Source organism: Babylonia areolata, chromosome 21 (genome assembly GCF_041734735.1).
Source record: "Babylonia areolata isolate BAREFJ2019XMU chromosome 21, ASM4173473v1, whole genome shotgun sequence".
In the NCBI taxonomy this organism is placed as follows: domain Eukaryota; kingdom Metazoa; phylum Mollusca; class Gastropoda; order Neogastropoda; family Buccinidae; genus Babylonia; species Babylonia areolata.
Window position 1 is genome coordinate 16,541,986 of NC_134896.1, and position 12,916 is coordinate 16,554,901.

Consider the following 12,916-nt stretch of genomic DNA (forward strand, 5'->3'; position numbering starts at 1 on the left):
AGAGAGAGGTGGGGGGAGGGGGCCTGGAGGGGGCCGGAGGGGGGCGGGGGGGGGGGGGGGGGGGGGGGCAGCGGTGAAGATAACAAGATAAAAGACTTCTGCAAAGATAATTATACAGAAAAAAGTTTATGATTTAAGATTTAGCTCAACGAGTAAGCATACAATTGAAATCTATTAGAAGTCCCAGGTACATCATTATACAAGTCATATCATTCGCTAATGTATGCATGTTAATCCACTTTAATTTTTTGGTCAAACCATTTGCTCACATAAAGCATACGGGCTGAGATCAGATATAAGCCGAAAACACACTTGTTTTGAATATCCCAGAAGTGTTTTGAACTACTGTGTATGCTAGAAGTGAATTATTCTGTCCCAAACAGTGTGTGTGTGTGTGTGTGTGTGTGTGTGTGTGTGTGTGTGTGTGTGTGTGTGTGTGTAGTGCTGGCCTAGAGGTAACGTGTCCGCCTTGGAAAGTGACCGGAAAGAATCTTAGCGCAATGGATCGATTCACACCGATAGTAGCCAGTGTTTTCTCCCCCTCCACTAGACCTTGAGTGGTGGTCTGGACGCTAGTCGTTCGGATGAGACGATAAACCGAAGTCCCGTGTGCATCATGCATTTAGCGCGCGTAAAAGAACCTACGGCAGCAAAAGGGTTGCCCCTGGCAAAATTTTGTAGAAAATTCCACTTCGATAGGAAAACAAATGAAATTGCAGGCAGACCAAAAATAAATAAATAAATAAATAAAATATAAAAAAAGGTGGCGCTGACAATGTAGCGACACGCTCTCCCTGGGGTGAGCAGCCCGCTTTTCACACAGAGAAATTTGTTGTGACTAAAAGAGAAATAACAATATCAGAGACAAATACAAATACAATATACTCACTCAGTACTGTTACTACTACTACGACGACGACGACGAATGCGCGCGCGCGCGCGCACGTGCGTGCATATGTGTGTGTGTGTGTGTGTGTGTGTGTGTGTGTGTGTGTGTGTGTGTGTGTGTGTGTGTGCTGGAGGGATAGGGGAGGGTATGTACATATGTATGTATTTGTGTCTGTTTGAAGTCATGCTTATGTGTATTCATGTAATTTGTTAAGTATACCCAACATTTATATGATATATTACGAAGAATATTATTTGTTTTGTAAGGTACGCAGAGCAGTTGTCTTGAAAAAAAAAAAATCATTATATTGCATTGTAAACATCCATTGTATCAATATTTTCATTTAGTTGCTGTTGACACTGAGGGGAATATATTACATACAGACACAGACACACAGACAGACAGACACACATCTATAAATTTCTATCTATCTATCTATCTACATACGTGTACACGTGTGTGTGTGTGTGCGTGTGTGTGTGTGTGTGTGTGTGTGTGTGTGTGTGTGTGAGTGTGTGTGTGCGTGCGTGTGTGCGTGCGTGCGTGCGTGCGCGCGCGTGTGTGTGTGTCTTTATTTATATGCATTTCACTCGTTGTTGTCATGGAGTCCGCTGACAGAGAGAGACAGAGAGAGAGAGAGAGAGACGCAGGGAAAAGATACATGGGAAGGAGAGTGAGAGGGTACTAGTAAGAGACTCAGAGGCGGGGGAGGGGGGTGGGGGGGAGGAGACAGGCACACACACACACACACACACACACACACACACACACACAGAGCTGTGGCGTATAAATACAGCCGTGTACACGGAAGAAGAGAGAAGAGGGAGGGAAGTGGGGGGTGGGGAGGGAGAGAGTGAGTGGCTGTGGATACAGAGAGAGCTATGTGTATGGTTGTGGGGGAGAGGGGGGGGAGAGGGAGGGGTATGGGGGGGGGGGGAGGAGGGGTGTTAGGGGAGACTGGGGAGAAGAGAGCTGCAGCGTATTAATGTACACGGTAGAAGAAGAAGGAGAAGCTCGGAGAAGAAGAAGAAGAATGGCAGAGAGAGAGAGAGAGCTGAGAGAGACAGACAGACAGACACACAGACAGACACATTGACAGACACTGACTCACACACAGACACACACTGAGAGAGATCGAGAGAGAGAGAGGGAGAGAGAGACAGACACACACACACACACACACACACACACACACACACACACACAGTGACAGACAGACATACAGAGAGACACTGACGGCAGAGACACTGAGAGACAGAGACACAGAGAGCTAGGAGAGAGAGAGAGAGAGAGAGAGAGAGAGAGAGAGAGAGAGAGAGAGAGAGAGAGAGAGAGAGAGACAGAGACAGAGACAGAGAGACAGAGAGAGAGACAGAGAGAGAGACAGAGAGACTGACTCGGAGAGAGAGAGAGGCAGAGACTGAGACAGAGACAGAGACAGAGAGAGAGAGACAGAGAGACTGACTCGGAGAGAGAGAGATAGAGAGAGAGAGAGAGAGAAAGAGAGAGATCAATTGGCGAGCGAGTGACGTGTCGAGCGAGAGAACGAGATAGACAGAAGAAAAAATATCAACAGAGAGAGAGGGAGGGGAGATGGAGGGAGAGAGAGAGAGAGAGAGAGAGAGAGAGAGAGAGAGAGAGAGAGAGAAGAGTGACTAGAATGCTTGAGCGAGCGAGTGAGAGAGAGAGAGAGAGATCGCAGCCGGCGAGCGAGCTACGTGTCGAGCGAGCGAACGAGATAGAGAGAAGAACGAATATCAACACAATAACAAGACACTACATCGAACACTGAAGAAAGTGAAACACACTATGAAGTCGATTTATACTTAGAAATCCGTAATATAACGACAAAAGCATTGATGCTAGTAAAATACTTGGTCAAATGACCATATGTAATTTGTACTAAAATGCTTGGTGAGGAAGGACTGATGACGTCACATGTGAAAAGAGGAGGAAGGGAGAAGGAGGTTTACGTCCGAGACCAGCGACTCCATGATGTCTCATTCTCGAAGTTGACCGATTAGGACTCGGGAATCTTTGCAAGTCGAAACAATCAAGAAGTGATCGGATGATAATTTTGTTAATTTACATCGGTTACAATAAGCAAACATGACAGCTAATATGTATAGAGTTGGAGGTGAGTATTTTATTTGTTTCATTGAGCATGCAGCGATAACGGATAAGGCAACATTTCTCGCGCGGCGTGATACAAGTTTTGCCCCTTGACACATCGATTTTAAGAGTTTTAGACTCGTGTTTGTAAAGTAACTAAAACTGAAAGAGTGTGGAAATGCTTTCAAAAAGTCAGAAACTTATTCGATTTGGATATGATAATTTACTTATTTTATATCACTGGCTTAGTTTATTGCACGGAAGGATACTAAGCGTGATAAGTCTTTCGATCCCTTTGCACGGGACCAAATTTTTCTAAGCATCGGTTTTTAGCCCTGCTTTCATGTATTTTATGAATAAACATGCGAGCTTCTGGCAGTTTGAAGTTATTATTCATATAATTTAAGAAATCAGCCTGGTATCACAAGCGCAGTCAGAAGATCGGTAGACTGTGTCGGTGTGTGATGCTGCGAGTGTGAGACAGTGTGTGTGAGAGTGTGTGCGAATGGAAGACCACGCGTCTCAGACATATTACCAATTATTTAGTTTACATTGTAATTGTTGGTGTCAAACACGGTGACTGCAGAGTGCAGTGTGAACATTACATTCGTTAAAACCCATTGTGTTTGTGCTCTTGCACATTGTTATTAGAACATTTATATAGGGGAAATTATTATTTTATTTCAGTTTTTGTAACAGGAAAATAACTAGTTTTAAAACTTGAATGCATACATTAAAAAGATTAGCGGCGTTTTACAATTTACATGCACATGTATTGTTAGTTTCTTATTTCATATACTGTTGTATTAGGCATATAACTTTTTAAAATGCCAACTTCACTCTGCAGCAGTGAAAGAAAAAAGTTTTATTAGTGCACAAGTTCAAAACCTTATCAAACAGAAGGGTTGAATTAAAGATGATAAGTTTGTGTTTTGCCTATGGTTCTGAAGTGGGTTCAGTAGTTTGGTCTGAGCGATTCTTGAAAGTATGGTTGAAAGTATAATCTGTTTACTTTTTAAAGGATTAGAATTGTATCCAGTGTCCATGTTGTTTCATATATCTCATAAATCTGGGTGGTGATGGGGTGGGGGTAGTCATTTTCTCATTCATAGCAGTTAATCACATAATGATTACATTTAAGTCATTACATATTTCCCATGGATTCAAGGCAATTTTACTGTTATGAAATTGTTCAGATTACTTTTCTTTTTTCTTTTTTTTTGTTTTGTCTCCAAATGAGTTTTATTGAATAATTGAAAATATTTTGTGAACTATCCAATAATGAAAACTAACATGAAAACTATGGATTTGGTAGAAATGAATAACTTAGCAATTGATTCATAGTATCAATGCAATAGGTTCACAGTTTTCATATGAATTTATATTCATTTGCATGCACTGAGTTATCAATTAAAATAATTCACACAAACACTGAAATGTACTAAATGACATGACCAATAAAACATTTTGTTGTTGCTGGTGGTGTTTGTTCACATTAGTCCCAAATATTTATTGAATCTTTGCAAATGTGCAAACATTTCAGAAAGTGTGCTATTTTTGCTGTCAAGTAATTTTTGAGTTGTATGGCAAACATATATGCATATAACATGTGTGTGTACTTTGTGTGTGTGTGTGTGTGTGTTTACATTCATGTGCAAGTATATGTGTGCATGTGTGTTTGAGACAACAGCACACCGATTTCAGATGTCACAGAACAAGTTTCTTGGTGGGGAAAGGTGAGGGGATGGGGAGCAGAGAGGAGGGGGAGCAGAGGGGAGGAAACTGGGATGGGGAGGTGCAAAGTAACTTTACCATTAGATATACATGATACATGATATACATGATTTGTGTCTGTTATGACAGGGTAAAAGCTGAGAAGTTAATCAGACAATATATGGACAGGGTAAAACCTGAGCAGTTAATCAGACAATAAAAAAAACTGAAAAGGCTTTAGACATGAGTTGACGCTGCAGCCGGTTCTGGTATAGAGTCTGTCATTTTTTCTGTGGTCTGGTGACTCTTTGTCTTGTGGCTGCAAGTGCTGTGAATGATTGTGGACTGTTTGATTCAGGGCATGTGATAATGCATTGGATTGAAATATGTGTCCCTGACACTTTGAAAATGGAAATTGTTCTGAGAAAGAGTTGAAAGGGATTGGCATTTCTGGTGGTCACACGTGCATGTTTTCAGAATTGTTTGTTTGATCAGCATGAAGTCCTATCATTGTCACAACTTCTGGTTGTGGATGGATCAGCAACTGAGTAAGGCCTGTAAGTGTGCTGTGCCAGATGTTTTTCCTCCTTTCGCTGGTGCAGTTGGACCAGGACATTTTCACTTCCTGTCAAGGGTTGCAGTGACACTGATGTGCAGTGATTGTGGTGATATGACTGGTAGTGTAGCTTGTTGTATACTGTCATGGCCTGAAGTTGTATGGATCAGTGATATGTGTGGAGCTAGTAGAAGTACTAGAACTTTGATGTTTCAGTACTTCCAGGCTAAGCTCCTCATCAAATGCAAAGAGAAGCAATGCCTTCTTTGTCTTCTTCCTCTGCACTTGTAGACAGCAACTCTTGCATTCACTTGTAAATTGTGTGTATTTCATAAGAAGTTTATTTTTCTCATTTTTTTTGTTTATGTAATTTTTTTTTCTTAATATCCATTTCTGAACCATTATACTGGGCAGTGGTATATGTTCCTTGGAGATGCTCATTAGTCTTGCTTTAGGACCAAGCAGTTATTGTCATCAGTTTGGGCTTTTTAGGTGGAGTTCTTCCTTTGTTCAATCTGAAACAGATATCCTGAACACAATCTTCTTCTTCTTCTTCTGCGTTCACTCGTATGCACACGATTGGGCTTTTACGTGTATGACCGTTTTTACCCCCCGCCATGTAGGCAGCCATACTCCGTTTTCGGGGGTGTCCATGCTGGGCATGTTTCTTGTTTCCATAACCCACCGAACGCTGACATGGATTACAGGATCTTTAACGTGCGAATATGATCTTCTGCTTGCATATACACACGAAGCGGGGTTCAGGCACTAGCAGGTCTGCACATATGTTGACCTGGGAGATCGTAAAAATCTCCACCCTTTACCCACCAGGCGCCATCACCGTGATTCAAACCCGGGACCCTCAGATTGAAAGTCCAACGCTTTAACCATTGGGCTATTGCGCCCGTCTCTGAACACAACAAATTTGACTCCTCGACAGTGCAGGACTTCACGGTGGTGCAGGGTTTCCTCTGGTGTGTGATCTCATGATGACTTGTGTACATTAGTTGCTTCCTCCAGACTGTCAGCACTAGGACTGTAGCAGATGAACCAGGGTGTGGCTGTGTATGGGGCTATGTGTGGTGTTACAGAAATACCACTGAAACAGTGCCAGCAAAGGAGAAGAGAAAAAAAAGAAAAGACCGATGAAGTGGTTTAAACTCTTACCTAATGGTTTCATTTATTTTAACATCTTTTTACTTTGAGTGATACGCATACACATACAGTACCAGTCTTCCCATCTGAGCCCATCGTGCATTCAACTCTGGCTCGGAGTAGGAGCCTGGCTGGACTGCATATGGTAACAAACCCAAGACCTCAGCAGATGTCAGTTTGTGGTGTTCACCACTTTGCCAAGGCTGCTGGTCCAAAATGAGCATGCATGTGAGGAAAGATATCTTTAATCAAAATTGTCATATTGGTTTATTGCCAGTTTGACGGACCTCTCCCACCCTGCATATCTTCTGCCCTTCATTTTGCACCTCTTCCCATTGTCTAATGTCTTCTGGAGAAAAAAAAAATATATTCAAGTCCCCAAAGTCTCTGCAAAGTTTATTTGGCCAATTTATATTATTCAAGCACCTTCTGTTGGGAATTCTCTTCCTCTGGATCTCCATCACTCACCAAACTCTGTCCTCTCTCCAGACAAAATAAAAAACCTATGTGTTCAAAATGTCCTTTGGATGTGACAAAGCTTACTCGTTTGTCTGTCTCCTCCCACCCCCTGCACTCCCGTTGTGAGGTGCAATATGTTTTTCCTCTGGTCTGTTGAAGTCTTCCATGTAGTGAGCATGCTTGTGGGTGGGTGTTTACTCTGTGTGTGTTTGTGTGTGTGCGCCCGTGCGCGCACGCGCGTGTGCATGCATGTGTGTGTGTGTGTGTGTGTGTGATTTTTCATATTTGCAGTCTGTAGTACATATAGTATTGTCATAGTGTACACATATTTTTTCTTCTTTGTTCTTATGCACTCTTGTATTCTAGTGTGAACTATTGTATGTATTGTTTTATGTTAGGCACTTTGAGCCCATTGTGGGGAATTTGTGCTAATTATTGTTATGTGCATGGAATGTAAATTTTGAATTGGGATATGTATTGATTGAATTTTGAACAAACGCCGTCATTATTAATATCATTGTACTTCCTCTGCTAAGCTACTATATTCTCTCTTTTTTCAGATTATGTATATTTTGAAACGTCATCGACATCACCATACACAGTAAGACGAATAGAAGAGCTGAACAAGGTGAGTGACAGTGAGTTAAGGATACTTTTTCATGACAAAAAATGAGAGATTGTTGTGAGTACTACAATTGTGTAGTGGTGGCCTAGTGGTAATGCACCTGACTAGGAAGTGAGTGGCTATGGGTTTGAGTCCCATGTATACAGACGGGGATTTTATTTCCCACTCTAGACTTTGAGAGTGGTCTGGGTAGTAATCTTTCGGTTTAGATGATAAACTGAGGTCTCATGTGGAGCATGCATTTAGTGCATGTAAGAGAACTCACAGCAACAAGAGGGTTGTCCCTGGCAAGGTTCATTTTGATAGGAAAGACAAACATACTTGCAGACAGAAAACAAAGCAGTAAAAAGGATGGCACAACACTGTGGTGACATGCTCTTGTCAGGGAGAGCAGTACAAGTTTAACACAGAGGAGAAATATGTTGCAAGATGATTTTTAGCATCCTTAAACAAAAGCAACAACAACAAAATCATGATTCTTGTGTTTAAAAGTGGGCATCACAAATGAAGGCCTTGTTGTTCCAAAGCCATGGCCTTTTTTCTATAAGGAGGATTTTTTTTTTTTTTTTTTTTTTAGTCCATGGCATTTTAGTGCTTTAGTCAATGAACATGTATGGCCAGCTGAGGAAGGCCACCGCGAACTTGGAAGAACCTGCAAGCGCTTCAAGGACACCTTGAAGACAAATCTCAAAGCCTGTGACATAGACATTGCTTTTTGGGAAACTGATGCCCTTGACCGCTCTCGCTGGAGGATGCTGTGCTGTAGTGGCATAAAGACGTTTGAAAACAAGAGAACGCTGGCCATTAAGGAGAAGCGTGAGCGAAGGAAGCAGGGCACAACTTTTGGAGACATTTTTCCTTGCAACACCTGTGGGAAGTGCTGTGCATCCAGAATCGGCCTCTTCTCCCATTTGAGGACACACACCAACAAATAAGCCTGCCTGCCTACTCATCCATTGGTCCGATGGGAGACTCCATCATCATGTGATTAGAAGGCTGCAGGAAACATGTCTCATGAACTCCATTGAGTTGTGGTAATTTAATTACACATACTTAACTGTGACCTAACTAGTGCAGACTCCGGCAGGGGTCTGACATTCCTGTCCTGTGCAATGGTAATTATGTGATGTAATTGGGACAAAAATAATTTTCCTTGTGCATGGACCTTTCCCTTGATTTATTATTTTATTTTATTAAGATACAGTATTAATGATCTTTTTTTTATTTTATTTTATTAAGATACAGTATTAATGATCTTTTTTCATTCTTGAACAGTTATTTGATTGATTATGGCTCTGCATCAAATGAAACTTAGACAAATTTGAAGTTAGAGCAAGGCTGCATTTGGATGTGGAGTCAAAAATATATGTGAAATATGTATAGACTAGAGTGTATTGTGTATGTTTGTGTGTGTGTGCTTGTGTGCGTGCATGCGTGCGTGCGGGCACAGTATGTTCATACTTAGAACAGTTTTATTTAATATTTAGATGAAGTTGGTTTATTCTTATTCAGGAATATAATACTTAATAGTTTCAGCTAATTTTCAGACTGCAAATGGAAATGTGGAGGCCAAAGTTATGTGCTTCTACCGAAGACGGGATATCAACCAAGCTCTGATAGCTCTTGCAGACAAGCATCACAGTAAGTTCTTTCTTTTCTTTTGGGTCTCATTGTTTGACACTCTTTCAGTTGTCTTTCTTTCTTTCCCTGATTTGTTACATTTTTCTTTTTTTTTTCTTTTTTTCAAGTCTTGTCCTCTATAGTCTTATCCCTTAGGGGAAGGGACTTCTGAAATTGCCTTTCAGTTAGTTTGTCTGTCTGCTTACCTGTCTGTTTGAGGAGAGTTTGAGGAATGACTGTGTTGTTGAGTGACTGACTTGCCTTATCATGATCATACATATGTGTGCAATTGTATGCTGGCATCATTGTGAAGACAAACCAAACCCTTCCTGTATGTGATTTTAATTACTTTATTTCTAAACTCACATTTTAAAGGTCACACGCATTCAGTCTTTGAACAGCCATAGAGAACAAAATGGAGAAGTGTATGTGGTGACAGGGAGGTGTTGGTTCTCTTACTTTTTTTTTTAAACCATGAAACACATATATCGATATACATTCTTTGCTCACTGCTATTCCACAAAACAGCAATATGTGCTCATTGTTTTAAAAAAACAAAATAACAAAAACAAACAAACAAACAAACAAAAAAACAACACACACACACAAAATAAAAAAGGATAAGATAAGATTCCTAGACTGTACAAATTATTTTTTATAGATAGTTAGATATGAATAAAATTTCGAAAAGAAAGATATTGAAAGTTTTCTTTTACTTGATCAGACTGCAGAAGAAAATGATTGTGCACAATGGGAGCACAATAGACAAATAGATATATATATGAACAAACAAAACAAAAAGACAAAACAAGATGACAGCAACAACAAATTAAAAAACAAAAACAAAAACAAAACCCCTCTCATGTCAGTATCTTCTGTGCTGATTTAGAGTTTAGAGAAGGTTATGATTATTTATATTGTTATCTATTCATACATAAAAAAGTGAAAATGTTTGCATGGTTTTTGCCTCTTGTGTAAACAGAGTGAGTTGATGGTTGTGCATATACATGTGTTTGTGTCTGTGTGTGTGTGTTTGTGTGTGTGTATGTGTGTGTGTGTAGAAGTTTGGCTTTCTTCTCAGGAACGACAATGCCTATTGATAAGAAATGTACTTGGCATTGTCACAGGTAACTGTTATGACTTATTTTGACAAAGAAAACCCCACCACTAACTTATTTTACAAGCAAACAGGATCCAGTGCAATTACTTGCACTTTCTTTTGTGTTCTTTTCTCTGTGCCAGTTCACAGTTTGCTAAAGGGATCTAATGCAAGTAGTGAAGTACTGGCATCTTCTTTGTGTGTTCTTTCCTCAGTAACTTGTCAATGTCCTACTTGTCTTTTCAACAGTGTCCCAAAGTCTGTAGAAATCCCAAGAAAAACTCTTGACAGCACTACAGGTATAAATTCTGATCAGTCACAGACAGTGCTGGATGCACACCTACATAGAGATGTTTTTTTCTTTTAATTTTATCAAGGGTATGTGCATCAAGCTGGTAGAATCCCATGTGAAAATAATAACTTTCTTTAGTCCAGAACACAGTAAGTCCAGAATGTTTAAAAAAAAAAAAAAAAAAAAAGGTAAGAAAAAAGAGAAAAAAAGAGGCAGAAATAAGTTATTACCCTACACTACCCCATGCCCTATCACTTGCAAAGAAGAATCTTTTGATGAATATTTACAGACATTTATTTACAGTACATCATAACAAGATTTAGATTTGGTATACATTTCTAAGATAAAGGTTCATGCTATTCGCTCGGAACAAGGGACTTACTCTGGTCTGCTATGTTCTCTGTGCAGTGAATCAAACTGATGATGACATTCATTTTATTTTGAAATGCCCTATTCTTAATGGTCTCCAAATAAAATGAATCCCAATAAGATACTATGCACAGCCAAGTTTATTTCAACTTTGTCAGCTGATGAACATGTTGTGTATGAAAATACTTATGCAAAGCTTTTCAGTTGAGAGAGACAGTTTTATCTTGACAAGTATATACTTTTGCTATAAAGGTTCTAATCCTTTAAGCACTTGGACCTATATTTTGTAATTTGTTGTTGTCACTCTCTCTGTACAGGGTTTTGGCCATAAATTTATAAATCAATGATCATCTTGAGTTTAAGTCCTCAATCAGAAGCAAGATGCATGAACATAATAATTATATATATGATCCATAGCACAAATATACTGAAATAGAAAATGACACACTCTGCCAGAAGTCACAAGCATTCTTGTTGAGGAGAGGGGATCGACTGTGAGCATGTATTTTTTACTGGGGAAAGCCACTGAACTCTTTTAATTCCAAAATGTCTTGGAGGCTGGATCGATCACTGCGTGTATCTCTGCGAGTAAATAAAAAAAAAGTTAATTACCTTCTCTGTTTTATAAATGAATGTTTAAAAACTGTGCATACATGCAACCCACACATATATTGTGTGTGTATACTGTTGATTTGATTGCATGAATAATACATGACGATCAATAACATCAGTTCATCGATGGAAAATTCTGGAGAAAAGAAAAAGAAAAAAACAGACACCTTTAGACACACACAAGCATGCATGATTGCAGCATGTTTTTATACATGTATGCATACTGAAAAGGCCTCTCTGGCCTTCTAACCTTTTTGAGGTCAGTTACTTCAAACTTATTGATATGTTGGGGGTGGGGGGATGGGGAAGGTAATATGGTATCAGGGGGAAGGTGATAGGTGTTTGGACTGGGAGGGAGTAGTGTGGTGGGGGAGAAAGTAACATGTGTTTTGATTGATTGATATGGTTACTTAAACAGCACCTGTCCTCGGTTTGAGACCAAGCTCTAAGCGCTTTGCAAACATGGGGTCATTTGCACAACAGGCTGCCTATCTGGGAAGAGCTGACTAACAGTGCCATTGGGCGCTCATCATTTGTTTCCTGTGTCATTCAATCAGATTTCGCACACATACACACCCGAATTTTCATGTAAAATTTTACTTACATGAGCATTTTGTTTATTTACCACCCAATGTAGGTAGCCATACTCTATTTTGGGAGGGGGGATCAGGGGGAAGGGGGGGTGCAGGGGGGGGGGGGGTGATGCATGCTGGGTATGTTCATGTTTCATTTAACCCACCGACGCTGACATGGCTTACACGATCTTAACGTGTGTATTTGATCTTCTGCGTGCATATACATACAAAGGGAGTTCAGGCACAAGCAAGTCTGCACACATGTTGACCATGGAGATTGGAAAAATCTCCACCCTTTACTCACTAGGCGCCAGGAGGGAAAAAGGGGGTGGGGGGGGGGGTGTTTGAGGTGGATGGGACAGAGTAGGGGGTGTCCATTTGATATTTTGTGTTATAATGTTTGATTGTAAATATGCTGAAAGAGCAGAGGATGATGATGAGAACAATGATAACGAGGAGGGATGATGATGTTGTGCATTTATGAAGTGATTATCCTCCCTCTCCCCCTCCTTCCCCCCTCCCCTCTCCAGGGCACACACGCACACCAAAGCATGCACACGCACAAAGACAGTCGGGGGGGGGAAAGAACTCTTGATCGAAAATATTGTTTGAAGAAATATGTTTGAAGAATTGATTTGAAAGATGTGATTGATATATATATATATATATATATATATTGTGTGGGTGTCTGAAAAAGAACAACTCTGAAGAGGACAGAATGATGAATGATAACAAGTATTGTGACTGAGCAGTATGTTTTTGCTGTTCAGGGGGACAGAGGAATAAAACCAACAGATTTCACTAATGTCACAACAGTAGCTTTTCACGTACTCGCACACA

At 40.3% G+C, this 12,916-nt stretch overlaps 1 protein-coding gene across 1 annotated transcript in view; it reads left to right on the forward strand.

Moving 5' to 3' along the window:
• The first annotated feature begins 2,856 nt into the window (after positions 1–2,856).
• LOC143295855 (metastasis-associated protein MTA3-like) overlaps positions 2,857–12,916 on the forward strand; it is a 51,920-nt gene continuing 41,860 nt past the window's right edge. Inside the window, exons 1-3 of the mRNA XM_076607507.1 lie at positions 2,857–3,026; positions 7,445–7,512; positions 9,057–9,150. Coding sequence (XP_076463622.1) covers positions 2,999–3,026; positions 7,445–7,512; positions 9,057–9,150 — 190 coding nt within the window. The 5' untranslated portion in view covers positions 2,857–2,998. The remainder of the gene's footprint in view (positions 3,027–7,444; positions 7,513–9,056; positions 9,151–12,916) is intronic.